This window comes from Panthera uncia, chromosome D1 (assembly GCF_023721935.1).
Source record: "Panthera uncia isolate 11264 chromosome D1, Puncia_PCG_1.0, whole genome shotgun sequence".
Classification (NCBI taxonomy): domain Eukaryota; kingdom Metazoa; phylum Chordata; class Mammalia; order Carnivora; family Felidae; genus Panthera; species Panthera uncia.
Window position 1 is genome coordinate 958,912 of NC_064808.1, and position 23,758 is coordinate 982,669.

The window sequence follows — 23,758 nt, forward strand, 5'->3', positions numbered from 1 at the left end:
TGTTTTTTTTTTTTTTTTTTTTTTTTTACATTTATTTATTTTTGAGACAGAGAGAGACAGAGCATGAACGGGGGAGGGTCAGAGAGAGAGGGAGACACAGAATCCGAAACAGGCTCCAGGCTCTGAGCAGTCAGCACAGAGCCCGACGCGGGGCTCGAACCCACAGACCGCGAGATCGTGACCTGAGCCGAAGTCGGACGCCCAACCGACTGAGCCACCCAGGCGCCCCTGTGTTTGTTTTTTTTAATGTCCAAAAACCAGGTCTTTGATCCGGCACATCTCTGTTTTTACTGAAGTAACTTGTTTCTTGCAGAAGGGTCCGTTTACTCGTACATCTCTCCGGCTGGTGGCATTACTCGTCTGATTTCTTCTTCCCCTTTTCTCCTCAGGCCCGTGGGGCGCTCACTCCCCAGCAGCGAAACCCCGCCTTCTAGGTGCGCAGGCCAGCGAGTCCTGGCAAATGTCTGCCGTCGTGAAATCATGATCTGGAACATTCCCATCACCCCCAAAAGTCCCTGGTGCCCCTTGGCAGCTCACCCCGCCCCCGCGCCCCCGCGCCCCCAGCACCTGGTAATCACGGATGTTTCCTGTCCCCGCGGTCGTGCCTTTTCCAGAACGTCATATGAACGGCATCCTGCACCACGGAGCCACGGCGTCTGGCTTCTTTCACGGACCAGAATACACGTGAGCTTCATCCCCGTTGCGGCGTTCACGACTTTGTTTCCTCTTAATTGGAAAGGATAAAATGTACCACAGTTTGTTTATCCGTTCACAGGCTGATGGACATTTGAGCCGTTTCCAGTTTTCTGCTGTTATGATTAAAGCCGCCCTGATTATTGCATACAGGTTTCGAGTAGGCCCTGTGTCCTCATTCCTCCTGGGGAAAGCCCTCGGAGCGGACGGCCGGGCCAGCACGCTGACCTTGCTGAGAAACCCCACGCCGGTTCCCACGTTTGCTCTGCGTGCCGTTCTTTCCGTCGTCCACGCACGACTGCTCTGGGTCCCCGTCCGCGCGGCCACCGCTCACGGTTCTAATCGTGTCTCCCCAGTGCCCCGCGGCCCCGCGCATCTCTCCCCACGCTGTTCCTTCTCTGACAGAGGGCTCCGTTCTTTGCCTGCCTTCACGATCGGGGCCTCTGTCCTACCGGTGGGACAGCCAGTGGGTTGTCACAGCTGGCACGTTCTAGATCCGAGTCGAGACGTTACATTGGGACGATCAAGTGTTTGGCCAGCATTCCCCACCCCCCCCACCGCCCCCCGATCCGTGGTTTCTCTTTCCTCTTAACACCGTCTTATGGGAGAGCACAAGTTTTCAATTTTGACCAAGTCCAATTTTTCAGGTTGTTTTCTTCTTTAAAGGCTCATGTTTTTTGTGTCCTGTCTAAGAAATATTTGCCTAATCCAGGGTTACGGAGACTTCTCTCCTATATTTCTGTAGAAATTTTATAGTTTTACATTCTGTGTTTATATCTGCGATCCATTTCAAGTGTAATTTTATACGCAGTGACAGGTATTAAATCTTTCTTGCATGTGGTTATCCAGCACCGTTTTTCCATCGAATTAGTTTGACACCTTTGATGAAAATCAGTTGACCGTGTGCGTGGCTCTGCTCCTGGACTTTCTAATCTGTTTTGCCATTACCACACTGTCTTGATTAATGTGACTTTTGTAGTAAGCCTTGAAATCAGGCTGTGTTAATCCCTCAATTTTGTTCGTTTTCAAAAGTATGTTGGCAATTCTAGCCTTTGCATTTCCATGTAAATCTTGGGATCAGCTTGTTAATTTCTACCAAAAAAAAAAAAAAACAAAACCCGTCAGAGTGTTGATTCGCGCCGTGGTGAGCCGGTGGTGGGTCAGTGAATCTGAGTGTCCCCGCGGATCCCAGTAACATTGTGTTTTCTGCTTCACGGCCGGGCTGTGTCTCTGCTTTTTTAGATACTTTTCCGTATCGCTCATCCGTGTTTTCTGGTCTTGAGTGCTCAGATCTCCTACATGATTTGTGCGATTTGCTATGTTGTGTTTCTGACATCACCCAAACGGTGCACTTTTCTTAATTTTGCTTTTGGATGGCTTGTTCCTAGCATGTTGACCTGGAGTCCTGTGGCTTTGCTAACCTTATTCGTTCTGGAAGCTTCTTTTTTTTTTTTTTTTTTTTTGGGTGGTTTTTTTTGGTTTTTTTTCGGGGATGATAGTGTTGTCCCAAACAGAGTCAGTTTTATTTATTTATTTTTTTTCCATTTCAACCTCTGTTGCTTTTTGTCCCTTGTTCTTGCCTGATCGCTGGCTGGGCCTCCACGGTGACATTCAGTAAATAGTGAGGAGAGACCAGACCCCCCGCTTCTGCTTCCTGATCCTGGGGGGACGCTTGGTCTCTCGCCGTGAAGCGCGATGCTAGCTGTGGCTTCTGGACGTGCCCCTTACCAGCTGAGAAGCCCCCCTCTTTCCACTTTTCTGGCAAGAGTGGCTATCGAGTGTGGCTGCTGGATTTCGTCAGACGCTTTTCCTGTATCTATTGATTATATATGTGTGTTTTTCTCCCTACTTTATTAATACGGTGAACTACACCGAGTGATTTTCAAATCGTGAACCGACCCTGAATTCTTAGTATAAAGCCTACTTGGCCATGGTGCGTTTTTTAAAAAGTACATTGTTGGCTTTCATTTGGCCAACATAACAGAGAGTTTTCACATCTGTGCTCACGAGGGATCGCGTCCGAGGTTTCTTTGCTCTCAGCGTCTTCGCTTTTGGCATTAGGTAATCAGTTGGGAACTGTTCCTGCTTTTTGGTTCCGGAAGATTTAGGGCAGAAATGCTGTTTTCTTCAGTGTTTGATAGGACATGCAAAGCCATCGGGCCTGGGGTTTTCTTCGTGGGAAGGTTTTTGGTTAGAAATTCAATTCTTTTCACAGGCTTAGGGCCGTTCAGTTTATCGATTTCTTCCCGAGTAACTTTTGGTAGTTTGTATCTTTGACATTTGTCCCCAAGGAGCCGGCCCCCCTCCCCATCTTAGGACCAGGGTCGGTCCCCTCTGTGGGAACGGGGGGACCCGGGGCTGTCCAGACACGGAGGACCCTCCTCGGTGCCCTGGCGGGGGGCACGGGCTGGAGGCTTGTATCTCAGAGCCGCTCCAGGCCCCCGCCCAAGCTGGCCGCCCGGCCGGGCGCCCCCTTCTCTGGTGACAGGGACACAGTCGGTGGTGGGGGTTGAGCAGGGACTGAAGGTCAGACCTTCTCTGTTGCCTCCCAGCCCCGCTCCCTGGAAGGCCACCCCTTCTCGGAGGAATGAAATTCAAGTAGACGGCCCTCGGAGACCACGGCAAGTCTGCTTTTCTCTTACACTTTTACTCTGTAAACTCCAGCCCTAAAACAACATACATCCTTCTGAAGCTGTTCACATATTAGCTCTTAAAACAGCAAAATCCGTGCACAATTTCCTCTCAATCCCTGAAAACATTCCTGAAAGAAGAAGAAGAAGAAAAAACTGTTTAAATTCACCGCCTGTCATTAGAATCTCTGGAAGTGCCAGCCGTCAGGACACCGAGGAGCAGGGCCTCCGCACGCGCGCGCCCCGCGGGGACCCGAAGCCCACGCGGGCCTTCCTCCCCCGGCCGGCAGCCCCCCGCCGCCTCCGCTAAAGCAAACACCATTCAAACCAAGGCAGAGCCTTTCAACGCCTCAACCAGATAATTAGGAAGGGTTTTCGTCCCCAAGTCGCTCTCGGTTTGGTCAACTTCTCGTTCTGGGTGAATTCTTGAATAAGACGTTTTTAGCAGCTCGGGCCCTCGGCAAATAAAGACTCAGCCGCCGCCCTCTCTCCCCCAGCCCTGCCGGCTAAGGTGGCCGTCGCAGGGGTGGAACTTCTTTGGGGTTAACGGCCCTCGGCAGCGAGGTTCCGGGGCTGGAAATAAACCCCATTTAGCCGGCCTGGAGACGGAAATAGCCGTGCCTGGGGAAGACGAGGGATTTGCTTTAAATACGTGTAAAGCTGGCTGCCGGGCCGCCTGATGGTGTCTGCAGCTGGGCACAGGCGGTCCCGGGGCCTCCCGCGCCCCCACCGCAAATTACAGGGCGGCCCGCCCGGCTACTCCCGTGTGCGCGAGGCCCCGAGCGTGATTCACGGGGCTCTTGGCCCCCAGGCCACGAGGTGGAAAGCCCCCCCCCCCCCGCCGCCTCTCTGACTGTTTAGTGTCCTGCAACACGGCACCCCCCACCCCGACACACACACACCCAACCTTTCCTGCCCCTGGGCCTTTGTTTCTGCTGGTCTTAAGCCTGGGATAACTCTTCCAGCATTTCGGGGTCTGTCTCCAGAGCCCAGATTTTCCTGTGGAGCAGGGAAGGCACACAGGCCAGCGTTTGCCCACGCACAGAATGGCGCTGTCTCACCAAGGCCTACGGGACAGGACCCCTTCCCAGGAGGAGAAAGCTTTGGGGCCTGTGACCTGGACGTCCACAGGGACCTCCGTCCAGCTCTTGGTCTGACCTGGACGACGACCCCGAGCCCCCGGATGTGACTGCTGTTCCCTTCGGGCCAGAAGCCCGTGATCAAGGGGTCGCCATGTGGATTTCCTCTGAGGCTGGGAGGGGAGGGGGGATCTGTCCCAGCGTCCGGTGGTTCCGTGGCTCGTAGATGTGTCCCCCCCACCTCTGCTCTCTCTGCACATGGCATTCTCCCTGCTCGTGTCCGTATCTCCCCCTTTTGTCAGGACACCAGTCATATGGGATCAGGGCCCAGCCTAGTGACCCGGCTTAACTAATTACACCTGCAAAGACGCTGTTTCCAAACAAGGTCCCGTTTGCCGTCCATGGGTCAGGACTTTAGCATACGAGGTTTGGGGGGAGACCCTTCAACCCCAAACGGTGCCTGGGTGAGGGGTGAGGAGTGGGTCTGTGGAGCAGGAGACACTCGGGATCACTCAGGACCTGTCCTGCTCTGGTGTGGGAGGCAGGTGGCCCTTGGGGACTATTGCCACCTGGCCAGCACCCTGGGGGTGGCATTGTGCTCGGAGCCAGGGACTTGGTCAGAGGGAGACAGGAGAGGCCCCTGTGCTCAGGAATTCTTGAAAAAGATGCGGGGTGTCATTGAGTCCACTGAAGTGATGTTGGAAACTGCTTTGTCCACCCACAGTGCCATCGACGGGGGAGAAGGGACAGGGGGGAGATGAAGTCACCGGGGAGGCAGCCACTGGGGGGGCTACAGTATAAGCTCTTCCGACGGGAGCAGGGGCTGTTCCAAGCTTCAGGGGTGAGGGCGCAGCGATGGAAGAGGATAGTCCAGTGAAACTTCCCCGCTCAGGAATGAGAAGGGAGGGGATACTATGCTGATCACCTCTCCAACTCGAAGGAAAATGAAGGAGACAACATCAGACAGCAAACAGTAAGTAAATCGAATCAGATGTATCCAGTTTTACACTAAATGTGAATGGCCTGAGAACCTCTGTTAAAAAGCAGGGACTCTCAGAAAGGTTTTTAATTTCATGTTTAACAAATACGTCGTTCAGAGGAGCTCGGTAAAGCAAACTAATAACGGACGGTGGAGAACGAAGGAACGGCCGAGCCATGCTGAGCGCAGGGTGAACGGTGTCGGCACTCAGACAGGCCCAGGCAAGGCACCACTTCTGGAGGAGACGGGGTTGTAAACTCTGACGTGTCAAACAGCGTAAGAGCTCCGTAAAGCAAAAGCTATTGGAAATGCGGGGCAAAGCGGGTTAGATGTGATCACTGCAGGAGGCTTAATTGTACCTCTCAGAACAGGACGATTCTGGCAGACGCAGGATATGTGAGGGTGTGGACGGCTTATGTTGCAATGGATTCTAATGGTAACCTGTGGTCCCTGCTGCTTACGGCTGTGTAACAAGCGTCCCCCAACCCACGAACCAGTGCTGTAACTATGGATCTTCCTGACCGGGATCTAGTTCCTTACGCCCACAAACATTTGTAAAACCAGTCATTACACCCGGATGTGGGGGGGAGGGGGTGGGGGCCCAATACACTTTGAAAAATTGGGATGAAGTTGGCTGTGATCAAAACCCAATACAGTTAGAAATAAAGGATGACGAGGTTACCAAAAAGGCTCAGCTATTTGGGAATTAAGCAGCGAATGCTCTCCTGAATAACCCCCAGGACGAAGAGGTGAATGTCGGGCCCGCCTGCCAGGCAGGGTCACGGAAAGGCTCCCTCTGCGCCGTGGGAGGCACCTTCCGGGACCGCACCCCGACACCGACCACGGACATGTAATTTTCATCCCATCATCCACAGTTGGTTGGTAGTGGCTTCCTTGTGTTGTAAGTGTCGCCTCCCCATGTGCGTTGAAATTCACTCATTGAAAGCAACTAATGAGTAAAACACACACATTAGATGGTCACACGTACCGCGTGTCTACCGAGGGCCCTTCACCGCGTGCTCCGGGGGGCGGCCACGGGCTGTGTAGCCACTTCACCAGAATCTGTGATAAGCCCGGTCCCGGACAGGGAGAAGACAGCTGCCCGGGGCCCACTTCCTGGCTGTGTCTGCCTCCCTCCCCACACCCCCCCAGTCAGGTGTCTGTAGCGGTGGGGCCCTGGCCCACCTCCCGACCTCGGGAGCACCCGGGTGGGGAGGAGGCGGGCCGTGCTGACGTGCCCTGCGGTGTGGGCACGCTGTCTGGTGCGGGAAGCTGGGTCCTGGCACTGGTAACACGTGCAAAGTGACTGTGGCAGAGAGAGTCATTCTTCCCCTCCGGCGGGGGGGCGGGGGGGGGGTTCTCTCAAGGCTGAGCTAGGAGGCCTGGGATCCGAGGATTACGGGCCTGAGGATGCGCCACGGCCGTGGGTGTGGTCGAGTTGCTGGTCTTGCTTTTACCCTCTGCGCTCCCTGGATACACACACAGCCGTGGGGCCCGGGCCCTGGAGTCTGCAGGTGCTACAGAGGAGGGGGCCGGGCTGGACGCCTGACTGGAGCCACTGAGGCTCCTCTGGGTGGGCAGTGAGCTGTTGGCCGCAGGGACGATTGCTCAAAAGCTGTCCTCCGCTTTCCTTGCTCCCTAAAAGCCCGTCTGGCCCCACAGAGGGGTTTCCCGGGAAGCCCACGCGTGGAGAGTCGGGACATCTGTGCCTCGCCCCATTGGCCACTGAGCCTGCAAAGCTGTACTGGCAGGTCTGATCGCGGCTCCCGTGAGGCCGGGGTGGGGGTGGGGGGTGGCACAAGGTGAGCCCCGGGGACTGACCCCAGCCAGGGCGTCAGGAGTGGGGGGGAGCCCTGGAGCCTCGCCGCACCCCCAGGCGCCTGCTGGGGTGTGGGACAGGGGTGAGGGAGGCAGCCAGCCCCCCAGCAGCCTGGACGGCGGGCCTCCCTCGAGCGGCCTGCTCGGGCAGCGACCGCGGCCCCTCACCAGGCCAGGGGACCGGACGGCAGCTGTTGCCCACTTGCAGGGCCCGGCTGCTGGGTAGATGGGAATATCCGTCCCCATGGTGATGGATCGAGGCTCATGGCCTGGCCTGCTTGGCCTGCAAAATGGCCACCCCAGACAGCTGGCCGGTAGGGCTGCCTCTCGGGAGAATGCGGACCGGTGCCTCCTGAGTCGCCCCAAACCCGTGACTGTGTTTAAGGGGTGGGGCAGCACCCAAGGCCCATCCAGGCCGTCGGCCTCCAGGCGGGGGGCTGCTGTCTGATGGCTCGCGGGGCCCTCCTGGGAATTCAGGGTGGCTAGCCTATTGGAGAGAGGCTGTGGGGCCCCAAACCACCGGTGACTTCAGGCAGGTGGGTCCCAGACCCATGTTGGGGGGGAGGTGGGGGTCCATGTCCCAACAACAGGGAAGTATTGTCTGGCCTGGGGACACTGGGTCTTCCTGGGTCCCCCAGCCCCCCCGGAATGCAGCACCCACCCCGGGTGACGGGGCGTGGGGGAAGAAGCAGGCATGTCCCCCACCTAGAGTTTCCCGTGTGGCCCTTAGAGCACCAGGTGGGTGCCCTGCTGGGGCTCGGTGTGGACCGTGCTTCCAATGTGAAGACAGACCCGCAGCTCGGGAGACAGCTGAGGAGGTGGGGAGGGGTCCCCTGGGCTGGGATGAGTCCCACTGCCTCGGCAGGAGGGAGGTCGGGCCAGGGAGACACAGGTGAGGTCCAGGTGGAGGCGTCAAAGGCTTGAGGTGCATCACGCAGGGTCAGGGGTCAGATCAGGAGGGGCCCTCTGTGCTGCGGGCAGAGTGGGGGTTCCGACACGGATCCGGGGTGGACTCGGGCCTCCAGGGGCGGCGTGCGAGCCCCAGACCGGGTCGGGGTTCTGCACGCCTCTGTGCCGAGCCCCCCTCCCACCTGCTTGCCTGCCCCTGGGAGGTCACTTCTGTCTTGAGGCCCTTCAGTGCCACCCTGTCTTCTGGGTCTTTCCATGGCATCTCCACAGGCCCAAGCGGCCTGTCTAACGTCAGCCCTCCCCACAGCCCTGGGAAGTAGGCACCCCAGGACCCCCACTTTACAGACGAGGACACTCGGACGTTGGCACGGTGTGGGGCCCACCGGGGTCACCGCCTGCGTGTTGGGGATGCCGTATCCTGCCGTCCTGTGGGGGAGAAGGGCCCTCAGTGGCCTCTGTCCCGGCGCAGGGCTCCCCTCGGGCAGCAGGGCCCCTTCCCTGTACCCCCAGTGGCTGACCCGGGGCCTGGCCCACAGGCTGTGTGGACCGGGGAGCAAAGGGGTCCAGGCACACGGGCCCCCGCCCCAGCACGGGCCGAGGTGGGGCAGCGCTGGCGGGCGCGGGTGGGGCTGGTGGGCGCAAGTGTGTGCCGAGGGCCCCAGCTGTGCCCAGCACATGTCACCGGGAGGCCCCAGAGCCCTCACCGCGGGCGCGCGGCTGGGAGCAGCTGGCCACGGGCAGCTCCTGAACAAAGGGTGCTTTGAGCGGCCTGCACGCCTGCTCTGTACTCTGCAGCCAGCTGACTGTCCCGGGAATGCGCAGGCCAGCTCCCCCTGCGGCTCGTGGGGTCCCGCTTGGAGTCAGAACAGCTGGGCTGGCCCCTGTGCTGTAGGGACCACAGCCCCCCCCCCCCCCCCAGCCGTGGGGACGCCTCCCGGCTCGTGGGAGGAGAGGAAGACCCTCACGCTGGTTGCCCACGGCCCCGCCCTGATGGGTGGCCTGGTCGGGTCCCCGTGTCCCCCCCCCCCCCCCCCCGCGCCCCCCCGGCCGCCGGGGCCCCTTCCCCGCCGGCGAAACCCCGTTGCCCCGGGGAGCCACGGCCACCCCCCCCCCGGGGGGGCCCCGGGGGGGGGGGGGGGGGGGGGGGGGGCAGGAGCTCCTGCAGAGCGGCCCCCACCCCCACCCCGGGGCTGTATCCCCAGTGGGCCACATCCAGCACCCACAGGGCCACCGGGGAGGCAGCTGTGATATTCGTCCTTGACCCTAATTCCTGCTCTTTGTCATTTCTCACCTGACAACCCGCGGGCCCCTGCACCCCACGGTCCCCGGTGCTTAATCCTTTGTGGTTCCGTCTCTATCTCTCTCCGAAATTTTTCATCATCGAGATAATGAAACAGTCACATCAGAGACCGCAGGAATCACAAGGATAAGGACCTGGGAGGCCGCCTTTCTGTTTAGCAAAAGAAGAAATATTTTCCGTCCCAAGAGTCGGGATGTGAGGCCGGCTAATCTAAGCGGGTTTAACCTTCAGGCCGTCTCGCTCTCTGTCACATGTGAGTGGTTCGTGGCGGGGACGTTCCCAGCGCTCCTAAGTCATGCGATGCCAGCAGCACTGAGCCTCAAAACACGCGGGGCCTTAGACGATCTTCCCGCTGATGAGGATGCAGTAGCTGATAAAGAAGGAACGACAGATAAGCCCCCAGCGACCTCCATCCTTCTCGTCGTTCTACACGGTTACGAAACGCTTGAGTAACCGCCAACCTTTTCCCCGTGTGCGCTCGCAGCGGGAGAAACCAGATAAGCCCCTGCTTTTCTGAACCTTTATCTCCACTCTTGGGATTTGCAGAACTGCTGTCACAACAGTTCCCCCAAAACAGCGAGGGCAGGGGAGGGCCGGGGTGTCTGTCAGCAAAATGGCAGGATTTCAGGCGAGGACCTCACGGCCAGGTCCCGGGGGCCGCGAGCCCGTGCCGTGCGTGGGGCGTCCGAGGCAGGGCCCAGAGCCTCCCGGGGAGGGACCCCGAGCTTGTGCAGGGCCCCACGTCCCTTGTCAACACCGCGATGAAACGGGGCGAGGGAGCGTTCAGAGACCCCGCGCTCACTGCCACCCCCCCTCCCCAGGTGGACCCTTTGCACGCTGCCTCCTCTGCTGTCCCCGCAGAAGGGGACCCGGCGGGGTGCCTGGCATGGTTCCGTGAGCTCCCCTGACACCGGGCTAGCAGCGGGTCCGTGAAGACGGGAGCTTGTGCCCCAGGCCGACCACGCAGTGACTCTCCCAGCCCCAAGTGGGGTGACGTTTGGGGCCCGTCTTTCCACCCTGTGGGGCCGCCCTGAAGGCCCGCTGCGGGGCCCGTGGTGTGTCTGTTGTGGTCGAGCGCACAGAGCACCGCGTTCGCCATTTCCAAGGGCGCAGTCAGTGGCATTCAGTGCATTCACGGAGTTGTGCAACCACCACGCCCGTGTAGTTCCAGAACTCTCCCGTCCCCCCGGAGGAAAGCCCCTCACCGGGGGCAGCCGCTCCCCACTCCTCCCTCCTCCGGCCCCTGGCGTCCACTCATCTTTCTTTTCATAAAATCGTGGTGAAATACGCGTGCCATGCACTTTATCGTATCTGTGTCGAGGCGCAGAGCTCTGGGCGCTGAGCACGTTCATGCTGTTAGGCAGCCGTCCCCACCCTCCGTCTCCAGAACTTTCCGTCTTCCCAAATAGAAACTCCGTCCCCGTGAAGCACAGACCCCCAGCCCCGGCGCCCCCCGTGCCACTTTCTTTTTTAAGAAAAAACCCAGGGGCGCCCGGGTGGCTCTGTCGGTTGAGCGTCCGACTTCGGCTCAGGTCACGATCTCACGGTTCCTGAGTTCCAGCCCTGCGTCGGGCCCTGTGCCGACAGCTGGGAGCCCGGAGCCTGCTTGGGATTCTGTGTCTCCCTCTTCCTCTCTGTCCCTCCCCTGCTCGCGTGCTGTCTCTCTCTCTCTCTCCCTCAAAAACAAATAGACATTAAAAGAAATTTGTTTTATTTCAATTTATTTGAAACAGCAAAGCAGTTCACTCATTTCTCACTGCGCCCCACCCCCCATCGACCGTCAGTCTATTCTCCGAACCCACAAGCTTGGTTTCGCGTGTATGCGCGGTTTCCACACGAGTGAAATCTCAGGGCATTTGCCGTTTGCCGTGGTGCCCTTGAGATCCAGCTGTCGCTGTGGACGGCAGGGTTTCCTTCTTCCGTGGGCAGCCTCCGGCCGCCGCCCTGCCTTGGCTGTCGTCAGTAACGCTGCGGTGAACGTGGGGGTGCAGGTATCTCTTTGAATTAGCGTCTTCATTTTCCCTGGATAAATCCCCAGGAGTGGAGTTCCTGGGTCTTACGGGAACTTTCACTTTGCGAGGCACCTCCACCTGGGCTCCGTCCGTGGGGGCCACACAAGGTTGCGTTCCCTCCAGCGGCGCGCGAGGGCTCCCTTTCTCCACGTCCTCGCCAACGCTTGTGGTTTCTTATCTTTTTTTACTCGAGCCTTCGTGACAGGCGCGCGGCGCTATCTCACCGCGGTTCCGATCCGCGTCGCCCTGATGGCGAGCACCCTTCTGGGTGTCTGTTGGCCGTCACGTCTTCTCTAGAGAAATGTTTGCTCAAATTCCTCACCTATTTTCCAATTGGGTTCTTTGTTAGGACTTGTTTGTAGGATGATGCCGGATCACACCAGTAAGACCGCTGAGAGCCACCCCTAACACCCAGCACCGGGGAGACCCACAGGAAGGGCCCAACTCCGGCCCGAAACTCGCGGAATGACGCGGGTCAGGGTGGGGGGCTAGTTGGACGCTTGGACCCGTGAGGTCCGTGTCTCAGCTTTTGGCAGGTGGCAAACGCTTGGGTCTGTCCTCTGGTCTCAGCACCCGCCCTGGCCCACCGGCCCCTCGGCCATGAAGCTGACACCGGCCGGGGTGGGGGGGGTCCCCCCGTCCCTCTGGTTTGACTGTGGTCTCCGAGAGCTCCTCTCGGAGGACAGCCTCTGTCCTTGTATCTGCAGGGCAGAGCTCAGGGCCGCACTCCCTCAGCGTCCCGGCCTCCCGGCCTGCATCCTTGACCTGCTGCACACCTGGGGTCACACAGGCACCACGTGGAGCTGGCCGAGAGGGCCCCTGGGCTGGCTGTGCTATCGGTGGGGGAGCCACGTGGCTTCCACAGGGGTGGTGGGTGTGGCTCCCAGGAGGTGGGGGGTATTGAGCCGGACCGAGGAAGGGTAAGGACCCAGAGTGGGGAGCTGGGGGGAGGGGAGCACCCGGGGTGTGGGCCTGCCGCGGGCCAATGGGAGGCTCTCAGGATAGGGTAGGGGGGTGGGGCCCTGGGAAGGGGGCCACAGACCCCGACCCTCTGGCATGGAAAGTGGGGAGCGACAGCAGAGGCTTGAGCAGTGAGCCTGGGGGGAGGTGACAGCTGTTGGCAGGCTCTGGGCGCCCTTTAGTTCACCTTTGGGGCTTGCTTAGGGCCTGGAAAATAAAGACAGAAGAGTCTGGGGCCTGCTCCTGCCAGGGTGGAGAAAACTCAGGGCACAGAGGGTGGCCAGGGTGGGGGGGTCACCCTTCCCGGGTCTGGGCCACTGGGGCTGGAAGCTGGCCTCCCTTAGCCCGGAACTAATGAGCCTGCTGTAGTCCGGGGGGACGTCGTACGTGAATCAGGGGTGACACCACGGGATGACAGAGGTCAGTCCTCCTGCAGTCTCCCCACCACCGGTCTCTGCAAGTGGACGGTCAAGGCCAGTCGCAGCCTCCAGCCCTCCTGTGAAAACGTTCCAAGGCCCCTGCTGGTCCACAGCCCCCGCCGGAGCCCAGGTCAGTGGACAGGTGGCTTCAAGAGAGAGCAGTGGGCCGGGCTGGCCAGCAAGCCTGCCCGTGGGGTGCTTGAGCCACGGCGAGCCCCCCGCAGCCCCAGCACGCAGCACCCAGCTCTGAGGGCCTGGCTGTGGCCTTGACCCTGAGTGCCACCCCACCCAGCACTCCAGGCAAACATCCGTCCCACCGCCTCATGCCCCGTCCCCATCCCCTCCCAGCGTGCGGGCAGCATGGCACCTCGAGCTCAGCCCCGCCCGGGGCCTGGGCCTCGCTTACACGCGGTGAGCGCCCCATGCGGCCCGCCGGGCCTCGCGCTGCATTCCAAACTCAAACAGGATTTGAGGGTTGCATTGTTTTAAATTATTCCTACACCTCACCCCTCCAGGGGGGAGTCTGTGTTCTCAGGCAGCCAGCCCTGGGAGAGCGGGGGTTGCTCCGGACCAGGTTCTCCCCACGAGTGAGACGAAGATGATTCGGGTCTCAGCAATCAGCAATCCCTGATAGTTACTTATCTTGAGGTCTTTCAGAAGACGTTTCTCGTGCTTTGAGTCTACTCGGGGCACAGCTGAGGAAGGGATTTAAATGATAAGAAATGCACGAAAACAAGAACGAAAACTATGGAATGACTGATAAGCCGGATGGTGTGTGGATGTGCAGGCAGAGCGGGGAGGGAGGCCCCGAGGACGGCTCTTTTGGGGACCCCCTAGTGGCCAGGTGACCCCTTCTCCACAAAGATGCCGGTGCCCGTGTCTCCACTTGGGGAACGCGGAGGTGACGGCCAAACCCTGGAGGCCCGTGGTGCATTCAGACCTCGCCCATCACGGGCTCCTCCCGCCTGCCGGGATCCGGCAGGGCCGGGTTCTTGGGGGACACGTGAACAGGACGGAGCCTTGCGAGCGGGGGGCTGTCGGCCCCGCTCTCTCGTCCGCCCGGTGGATCCACACCGAGTGCCGGCCGGGGCAGGCCCTGGGTTGCGGGGCTGCGGAGCGGGGGATGGGCGGTGCGCGTGGCCACTGCCCCCGTGAGGTCACACGCCCCCTGCCCCCTCCAGGGCACGCACGACCCCCCCCCCCGAAGGATTCAGTGTAACGAACACAACTTTTTTGCAACAGGAAAGAGGTAAACTCTCCTAGGCTTCCCCCCGTATCCACTGAGCTTGCCCGCAACACTGGGGGCAGTGTCCAACCACCCCCTCGTGGCGGGGAGGGCAGGGGCGTGCTACGGACTAGGACCTGCCCTGTCACCCTGTGAGGCCCCCTGCCAGGGCCGGACTCCAGGGGCAGGAGGATCAGCATTGCCGTCTTCATCCGGCTCCTTCCCCTGAGCCCGCGGTCTGGCCGCTGACACGCCACCCCACGCCTTCCCCCCAGGCCCCGTCGTGGTCCTGGCCTCCACGGTCGTCCTCCGCGTGGGCTCCACGGGGCAGGGTTTTGGGCCACCCCAGGGCCCATCCCTGCTGGGGCAGGTGTCGGAACCTCCTTCCTCTATAAGGCTGAGTGATATTCCCTCGTACAGATGGCCCCCATCAGGGCTTGGGGGGACAGCGCTGAATCTCTACGTCACTCTGGTGTCGGCAGCTTCTCTGCGGTCCAGGACGGGGGCTGTGCCTCCCTCCTTTCGTTTCTTGGCATGATGTTTTCAGGTTTCACCGCACCCGGCTTTTGCCTCCTTTGTTAACTCACAACTACCAGATTCCTTCTGATGCGCCCGTAAACGGAATTGTTTTCGCCGTTTCTTTCAAAGATCGTTCGCGGTTGGTGGAAACGGTACAAGCGACACAGAAAGGCCGTTGCTTCGCGCTTCTTGACTCGCGCCCGCCTTGCTGAGTTCTGCAGCGATCTACCCGGCGTGCTGTGTGTGCGTGTGGGATCTTTGCAGTTTTCCACACGTCAGCTCACATCCCCTGCGAGCAGAGATGGTTTTGCTTGTCCTTTCCGATTGCAATGGCTTTTATCTCTCTTCCGCGCCCAGCCGCTCTGGCTGCGTCGTTTAGCACAGCGTCGAATGCGGCAAAGGAAAAGCTCCCGTCGATAGTGTGTGCTGTGGGGTTTGCAGGTGTGGCTTTTGTTACGTGCAGGCACTATCCCTGCGTTCCTGATTTCACTGGTTTTAACAGGAAAAGGTGGGCAATTCTGTCACATGCTTTTCTCGCAGCGACTCAGGTCGTGCGTTTTTACCCCGTTCTGTTGACGTGACGGGTTGTAACTGATCGGTCTCCGTACGCCGGGCCCCCCTTCCGACGTCAGTTCCCTTCGGTCACAGCGTGTGATCTTTCCGACAGGCTACTGAGCCGGCTGCTCGTATTTTCTCGGGCGTTTCTGCACCGCTGCTCACAACGGAGGCCGATCTGGGCTCCTCTTGCCTTACGTGTAGCGTCTTTGTCTGGCTTCATTCTGGCCTCGCAGGACAAGTCAGGAAGTGTTCCCCTCTTCGGTGTTTTGGAAAAACTTGGGAACGATCGGGGTTACTTCTTCTCCAGATGTTTGGTAGGTTTCACCAGCGAAGCCGTCGGGTCCACGGCTTGTCTTCGTTGGGAGACTTGTGCTCACCGGTTCGGTCTCCTCGCTAGTTGTGGATCCGTCAGGATTTCCCGCCCCTCCTCATCCATCTGTCCGTTTCACCACATTGTCGTTTGTTCCCCTTTGAACTTGGTTTTCATACCGTCTCTCTTCGCTTGTCCGCCTAGCCACCCGCCCATCACCCGTCCTCGGTAGCCTGGGTGTTAGCCCTCGGGGTCCCGGCGTCCCCTCCTCGAGGTACGCTGACTGCAGACTGAGCCCTGGCCGTGGAGCGGCTCCGCCAGAGGTGTCCTCGAGGCCTCTGCCCTCCTCCTCCTCCTCCTCCTCCTCCTCCTCCTGCCACCCACCTCCCTCCCCTACCCTGGGGCGCTCCGGCCCCCGGGCCCCGGCAGAGCTGACAAGTGTCCCCGGATGCTGTGTCCTTGGTGGCGTGGTGGCTGTGAGGTGAACGAGGGACCATCTCACGAGGATGGATGCTCTCTGATGCGCAAATCAGGATGCACGGCCTGAGCTCTGGGGGCTCGGTGGCTTAAACGAGTGCGGCTGGAGGACGCGAGCCCAGGTCGTCACGTGCCTCAGGGCCAGGCGAGGACGCGAGACCTGAGCCGTTGCTGAGCCCGGGTGTGGATGTGGCCTGGCTAGGCCCCGGTCTGAAGAGCAGCAGGTGTCTGCTGGGGGGGGTGGGTCCGGCCTTGGGCCACTGGCCCGTCCCGGTGGGCTGCGTGCTTCCCGCCCCCCCACCCCCAGACCCAGGCCAGGACCCAGGCCAGCCGCTCTTGGGGGTCTCTGGGCGGAGGCCCCGGCTCACGCCCCTCTGCCCCGCAGGAGATTGTGCTGGTAGTGTTCTTTGGGACGGAGTACGTGGTCCGCCTCTGGTCAGCAGGCTGCCGCAGCAAGTACGTGGGCGTCTGGGGGCGGCTGCGCTTTGCCCGGAAGCCCATCTCCATCATCGGTGAGTTGTGCCTGCACCCAGGGGAGCTTCGCGCAAGGTTTCGGGGCGTGGGCTGGCACCCTCCCCAGAAAGGGGGACCCGGCAGCCTGGGAGCGGGGCTGGGAGGTGGGCCGGGTGGGCCCGTGTGCCTGAGACAGAGGGCCGCTCTCCCGTCCGAGTGGCCCTGTCCTCCTGACCGCCAGGCCCCTTCCCCCGAGCCAGCGGTCTGGCTGTTGACACGCCACCCTTCCCCCCCCCAGACCTCATCGTGGTCCTGGCCTCCATGGTCGTCCTCTGCGTGGGCTCCAAAGGGCAGGTGTTCGCCACCTCGGCCATCAGGTACACCTGGGCCACAAGCTCTCCCGGCTGGGGGTGCGAGGGCCGCGGGGCAGCGTGCTGGGTGGGGGCACGCGCTCAGGCGCCACAGCGAGGTCGGCCGCCCAGGTTTGAGAGCCAGCGAGAGCACCTCTGGGCCTGGGGCTGTGACCTCCCCCATCTGGGGGCCTCAGTTTGCCCATCTGTAAACCGGGGTGATCCCAGGGCCGTGCCCAGAAGGTGGTCTGGGGACCAAAGGGATTTGGAGGTGGACAGGTCCAGCTGGGGCCTGGTGTGCCCCCCCCCACCCAGCCCTGACCCTGTGCTTGGGGGGGGGGGGGCGGGGAGGCTGGCACGGCGGTGAGCGGGCAGACCCAGAGCCAGGCTTTGAGGGGCCGAGCGGGGGCCCGGGGCTGTTGCGAGGCGCCTGGGCCGGTGAGTCGGGGGCAGGGGCACAGAGGTGTCTCCCCCGCAGGGGCATCCGCTTCCTCCAGATCCTGAGGATGCTGCATGTTGATCGCCAGGGAGGCACCTGGAGGCTGCTGGGTTCTGTGGTCTTCATCCATCGCCAGGTGGGTGGTCTGGCTGGGGCGCGGGGGTCCCGGCTGTGGTGCCCGCATCCTGGCCGGCCGGGCGGACGATGTGCCCGCGTTCCTTCCAGCTGGGGACAAGAGGCTGGGGGCAGAGCTAGGGGCAGACGTGCAGGGTGGAGAGAGAATCTGAAAGCGGCAGGCGGGAACAGTCCCCCGACCGAAGACGGGCGCGTCACCACAGGTCTCGGGGCAGAGCCGGGCGGCCGGTGAGCCTGTGTAAGCCGGCCCGTCTGTCCAGGCGGCGGCCGGGGCCCGACCCTGGCCAGTGGGGAGACGGGTGGAGATGGGCCCCGCGTGGGCATGTGGACCACGCGGGACCCACGTGGGACCGTCTGGGACAGGCCGAGCTCGCACCGGGCAGGCCCCCGGCCTGTGCCGCCTGCCGGGAAGGTCACAGAGGCCTGGGCGGCCGTGAGTGCTCCGCTGACCCGCACCCCTGTGCCCGCACTGCCCCCAGGAGCTCATCACCACCTTGTACATCGGCTTCCTGGGTCTCATCTTCTCCTCGTACTTCGTGTACCTGGCCGAGAAGGACGCCGTGAACGAGTCGGGTCAAGTGGAGTTTGGCAGCTACGCGGATGCCCTGTGGTGGGGGGTGGTAAGTAGAGACAGGCGTCCCGGGCAGCGGAGGGGCGGGAAGCCACCACGGGGGCCGAGGGCACTGCGGGCTCGGGCCACGGGCTCCTCACGCGAACGTGGGGAAGGGTGCCCGCGGGAAGGTTTGCGCCGGGAGCCTGCAGCGCGGGGGCCTTCGCTCCGAGGGGGGGACCCACAGCCGACCCTTCGTCTCCGGGCACGTGCCGGGGCTGGGAGCCGCTGCCCCCAGCCAGGCCGGGCCCTCTGCTGCCCTTCACCCTGGTGGGGGGGGGAGGGCGGGGTCAGGCGTGTGCCCTGCCGTCTGGGAGGGTTTGCGCTGGCCCCAGGACTATCCCTGCACCAAGGAGCGCCACGTTAAACGGCAAACAAGCACCGTGACACGAGGGCGGGGGGACCTCCCGAGAAAGAAGTGGTCCCCTGTTCTGGCCGGGCACCAGGCCTGCCTGCGGGTGCCGTAGCTGGGCCCGGCCCGGAGAGGTGCCGGTTCCCTCCCCACAGGGCCCCCAGGCTCTCCTGGCTGTGGAGATGGGCTCCTTGGGTGCACTGAGGGCAGGGCCCGGTGCCCCAGTTCCACCTATAAGTGGCCCTGCTGGGCTGGGCAGCTCTCGGCTCCCTGGGCTGCAGGAGAGGCAGTCATAAGGGAGAGGGCCCCACGGGGCGGGGGGCGGGCAGGGGTCCTGGCGGGTCAGCCTTGCAGGGGGCCAGGGCCCTGGCGGGCCAGCCTTGCAGGGGGCCAGCCTTGCAGGGGGCCAGCCTTGCAGGGGGCAGGCAGGGGGCCTGGCGGATCAGCCTTGCTGAGGACCAGTCATTGCTGTGGACAGCCAGGTGAGGCCTCAGCCAGCCACGTGCGCCCTGAGTCCTGGCCGCGTCCTGGCCGTGTCCTCGCCGTGTGGGCCGTGGAGAGACTGTTCAGGGCATGAAGGGCGCCCCTGACCACACCCTCCACCCACAGCCTGGCTTTGAGGGGAGGGGGGTTCCAGGCACTTGACTGCAGGTGGACCCGGGCCCGGGATCAGCACGCACAAGGCCCCGAGGCGGCCCGGGGCAGACGCGTGCTGTGGGGAGAGACAGGGGCGTGGGCCACGGGCCGGGCCCCCACACTCCCCAGCTTTCCGTGGGGTACGGTGCTCCCTCCTTCAAAGTACTCTGGGGTGTGAGCAGCCAGTGCCCCGGGAGGGCCTCCCACGGGGCCAGGAGCGGGGGTCAGGGAGACAACAGTGGACACCGGCCCCTGCTTCAGGCTGAGTGCGGCTGCGTGGGGAGGGGAGCCCCTTGGAGCTGGGGGTGGGGCGGCCGATGTCCGGGCTGATTGGGGAGGGGCTGAGGAGAGGGTCCTGGCCTTCACGGGGTGTGGTGACGCCTCGGGGCCAGGCCGTCCCCGGCCCTGGCCGTGTCTGTCCCCAGCCTCTTCCTTCCGGAAAAAGTGGGCCTTGCTCTCCCCTGGGGCTCCCAGCCATCCTCCAGAAAGGAGGCCCATCCCAGTCCGTCCAGGTGCGGCAGGAAGCCACCCGGCGGCCCGCCCCCTGGGCGGACACATGCCCCTGCCGTGTCTGTGTTCCACGCCCGTGAGGCCGAGCACACAGAGGGGGCTCCCGATGTGGGCGAGTCTGTGTGTTTTCTGGAAGCTTCCAGCGTGCCAGGCCGCTCGAGGGACCCGACTCGGGGCTGAGGAAAGCCCGGGTTCAGGCCTCCGTCTGCCCGTGCGCCCGTGCCCCCGTAGGCCCAGGCGAGGCGGGCCCCGGCAGGTCTGGGGGCGGGGAGGGCCGGGGAGGGGTGGGTCCCGGTGGGTCCCGGTGCCGGGCCCGTGCGGGCACAGGCTGTCCGGAGCCAGGAGGAGGTGTGTGGGTGAGCGCCCGGGGCCCGGCTGATAAGCGGTGCCCAGCCTTGGCACCGGCCTCCCCGCCTTCCCTGGGCCGCCGAGGCTGCTCCCCTGCCCCCCGCCCTCGGCGGAGCAGCGCCCCCACTCCCACACCTGTGCAAACATCCGCCCGCCGGCCGGGAAAACGGCCCCTTTGTGCCCAGCTTGGCACCGGTGCCCCAGCCCTCGCCGTCAGCTGCAGCCCCAGCCTCGGCCACCGCGGGCCCTGGCCCGGCCATTGTTCCCGCCGGGCCCTGCGCCTCTGGGCCGCCCCGGGCCCCCCGCCCCCCGGGGCTCCGGGGCAAACGGCTCCCATTCATCGCCGCGGCTGCCCCTGCAGCTGTCCGGGCGGGAGCGGCCCCCGAGCCTTGAGTTATGGGCTGTGTTCCTGGCGCGTCGCGGACAAACAGAGCTCAAGGAAAGCGAGACGGGGCCGGCCCCGACTGGGGCTTTGAAGCCAGTGTGGCGGCCTGTGACTGCGCCCGGCAGTCGCTCCCGACCCGCTCCCGAGGCCCGGCCCCGCTCGCCTCTCCGGTGGGGTGGGGGGCGCCGGCCCGGCCCTGAGGTGCCCCGTCCGGGACGGGCAGAGGAGGGGGTGCCACCAGGGGCCACCCCGGGGGGGCGGAGGGGGGAGGGCGAAGGCTGCTGGCCGTGCTGGGGCGGGGGAGGGGGGGTTCCGGTCCCCACACCGGGTCCGCCTCACTCCCCACGGCCGGGCCGGGGGCTGGCCAGAAGCCAGACCCGCTTCTCAGCGTGTCGCGGGCCAGAGCCCGTGAGGGGGCGTCTGGGCCGCGGGAGTCCGGCGGGTGGGTGGGAGAAGGGCTGTGGGTGCCACGGGGGCGGCCCCGGGTGTCCTCAGCACGGAGGTCCAGCGGCGTCCGTGGTACGAACGAAGCGCGGACGGGCCCGTGGAGCGGTTCCGTCCGTGGCCCCGAGGACAGTGGCTGTACCAGGCTCCCGGGGCGGTTGTAACCAAGTCCCGCAGACCGGGGCGCTCAAAGCGTGAGAAATGTGTCCTCCCCCAGTCTGGAGACCAGAAGTCCAAGATCAAAGCCTGGGCAGGGCTGCGCCCGCCGCGGAGGCTCTCAGGGAGGGTCCTTCCTGCCCGTGCTAGTTTCCGGGGGGTTCGGGCGTCCCCGCGCTGGTGGCCGCATCTCCTGCCTCTTGTAAGGACACTTGTCGTTGGCTTGGGACCTGCCTGGATGAATGAAGCAGGACGATCTCAGCTCGGGATCTTAACGTGACCACCTCGACAGAGGCCCTGTTTCCCAAGGCACTCCCGTTCCTAGGGTCTCACGGACACGAATGTTGGGGGGATGCTATTCCGCAGCCCGGGACCGCCGTGTGCCGGCCAGACTTCATGAGAAGTCCCCTCGCCTCCCCCAGCCCCAGTCCCTAGGTTGTCCAGCGAGGGTGGCAGCTCAAAGGCTGCGTGTCTCCCTCCCCCCCCCCCATGCCCCCACGCCGGGTGGGGACGCCCGGCTCTGGCGTGCAAGCCCCCTGTTCCCCCAGGTGTGGCGCCCCGTGCCTGGCTGCTGAGGTGTTTGGGGAGGATTTAAGACCTTTTTCTGTGCCCTTGGAACAAAATGCGTTTGTTTGTGTTAAAGTTTGAGTGGAGGGAAAAGCCGTTTTTGCAAACACGGGCTCCTCTGTTTAGCGCCCGGGGGTCTCTAAAATCGGGAGGCTGCTGGGCTCTGTTTACCCCCCGCGTCTAAATTTAGAATTTAGCGCAAAAACGCTGGAAGCCCGTCCCTGCGTTTCAGCCCGACCCTTGCCAGTCTCGGCAGCTGGCGGCTCCAGAGGGGTCCGGGCTCCGGGGCTCCTACATCCTGGTGGTGTGAGGTCACAGGGGTCTGGGGGCTGAGGAAGGGGCTGAGTGAGGACAGGACCCCCCCCCCAGACGTCCATGTGCACCTCATCTGAAGCTGGAAAAACCGAGGCCCTGGGCCCCCAGGGTGGCAGGCCGGGCCCCCAGCCCAGCACTCAGACCCCAGCCGTTCCAGGCCTCGTTCTCTGCTGGAGCTCTCCGCAAAGCCTGAGGGTGCTGTGCAGCTGGGAAGCGAGGTCCGCAGGACCCCAGGCACAGACTTGTGCCCGTTAGACATCAGGTAGGGGTGAGAGTGGTGGGCTCTGGGAGCCTTCCCCAGGGAAGGACCTGGACAGTGGGTTTTGCAGGATGCGTAGGAGTGCGCAGGGTGAGCACATCTTCTTGTACTCGCTGTGTGCTGGCTGATCCCTGGGGAGGAGTCCTCACGTGACCTGGTAGGCCCAGTGAGGGTGGTACACGGGATCGATTTCTTCTTGGGGCGGGGGGGTTCAGCTCATGTCAGTGAGGGTAGGAGCTTTCCAGCTTCGGCCCCAGGGAGAGACACGTGGTCAGCCTCAGGAGACAGGAAGACAGGAAGCCGTGGTCAGGAGCGGGGCGGGGGGGCAGAGCCACACGTGGAACTGCATGTCAGCTGCACGACTGACCGCGTGTGCGTCCTGGTACAGGTCGCCCAACCTCCGTGAGCCCATCTGCAAACTGGGTACAAAATGCGGGCCTCTGGCCACAAACTGTGGGAGAAGTCAAATCAGCGAGGACACGGGAGGTCTGGGGCCCCTGGGGCCCCAGGCGCCCGGCGAGGAGGCAGCGGAGGCGGGCTGCACATTGTGGGGGCCTGTCACCAGCCCGTGTCCTCTGGGCTTTCCCCAAAGGCAGACGCTTGCGACAGACCCTTAGCAAGCTAACTCACGCTAGGGTGTTCATGGCTGCCGTGATGCCCCAGTCACACCCCTTAGCCCTTCTGCCTTCGAGAGTCCTGCTCCGCCCCTGACCGGCTCCCCACCTCCAGCACCTTCCTCACAGGATGGCCCCCTTCCGTGCATGTGTTTTGGCCTCCCGGAACCCCAAGGACCCCCACGCTTCTGATCCCCATCCCAGGCCCTGGGCCAGGCCCACCGCAGGGAAGGGGCTCGGGAATGAATGACGCCCTTCATCAGGCCTGGTGGTGGAGACAAGGAGGGCGGGCCACGGAGTCCACAGATGCCTCCTCAGCTGCACCGATGAACTGGGTCCGGGGCCAGCGAGCACGTGACTGGTCCGGTCCTCAGTTTCCCCGTCCATAAGACGGAGGGGCCGCAGAGTGGCTCCGAGGGCTGACGTGGGGCTCTCCGCGGGGGCTGCAAGCCCAGGAGGGCAGCAGATGTGTCTGTGGCCCGGAGCGCCAGGGTTTCCGCGAAGGGGAAGATACGCTCACTGAGAGGCTCTGATCTGCGTGGGTCTGGGTTTGTTTATTGAGTCCTTCCCACGGAAAGGAAGCCTGGCCGGGTGGTTCCCTGGCCCCCGCATGCGTCTGTCCCCTCCACGACCGCTTCCCGCCAGCCGGGCTGGGGCCCCACAGGGGCTGGTGCCGGGCGCACCCTCAGGACAAGCGCCCGAGAAGCCTGCTGCCCGAGGTGTCCCGCCATCCACCCGGCCCCCCGCTGGGTCTGTGACTCTCCCGACCCCGGCCGTGTCCTTGCAGCCTCCTCGGGGCAGGCTGGTGGCACAGCGTCCGGCCCGGGGTTTGCTCTGCAGCCTTCCCGGGGTCGTGGGAACGTGCCCGCTCAGTCACTTACCAGAGGTGAGGCCTCGCGCACCGTGACTGCCCTCTCGGCCTCAGTCTCCCCCTCGGTAAGATGGCCCCTACCTCACGACACTGTCACAGTCGGCCAGCGGTGCAAGCCCCTGAGTGTACCCGCCAGCGTGGTCCTCACGCCTGCTCGCGGATGGACAGCCATGACGTCTCCGGCGGGCAAGGCCCGTGGGGTGGCCGCGGGCCACCCGCCTCCCCGGCAGATCGGGGGTTTCTGGGCTGGCCCTCCCGTCTCGCTGGGGGCCCACAGGGCCTGCCGCGCCAGGGCGGAGTGTGTGTGAGGGGAAGCTTCCAGGTATCTCCACGTGTGAGCAGAGACACAGAGGCCAGCACGCGCCCCCGCGGCGGCTTCCAGAGGCCGGGGACAGCTCGGTCCCCTGCCCCCACAGGCCTGTCCCC

General features: G+C 63.1%; 1 protein-coding gene across 1 annotated transcript in view; it reads left to right on the forward strand.

Moving 5' to 3' along the window:
* KCNQ1 (potassium voltage-gated channel subfamily Q member 1) overlaps positions 1-23,758 on the forward strand; it is a 316,316-nt gene that overhangs the window by 62,689 nt on the left and 229,869 nt on the right. The window contains exons 3-6 of the mRNA XM_049615425.1: positions 16,274-16,400; positions 16,640-16,718; positions 17,170-17,266; positions 17,745-17,885. Coding sequence (XP_049471382.1) covers positions 16,274-16,400; positions 16,640-16,718; positions 17,170-17,266; positions 17,745-17,885 — 444 coding nt within the window. The remainder of the gene's footprint in view (positions 1-16,273; positions 16,401-16,639; positions 16,719-17,169; positions 17,267-17,744; positions 17,886-23,758) is intronic.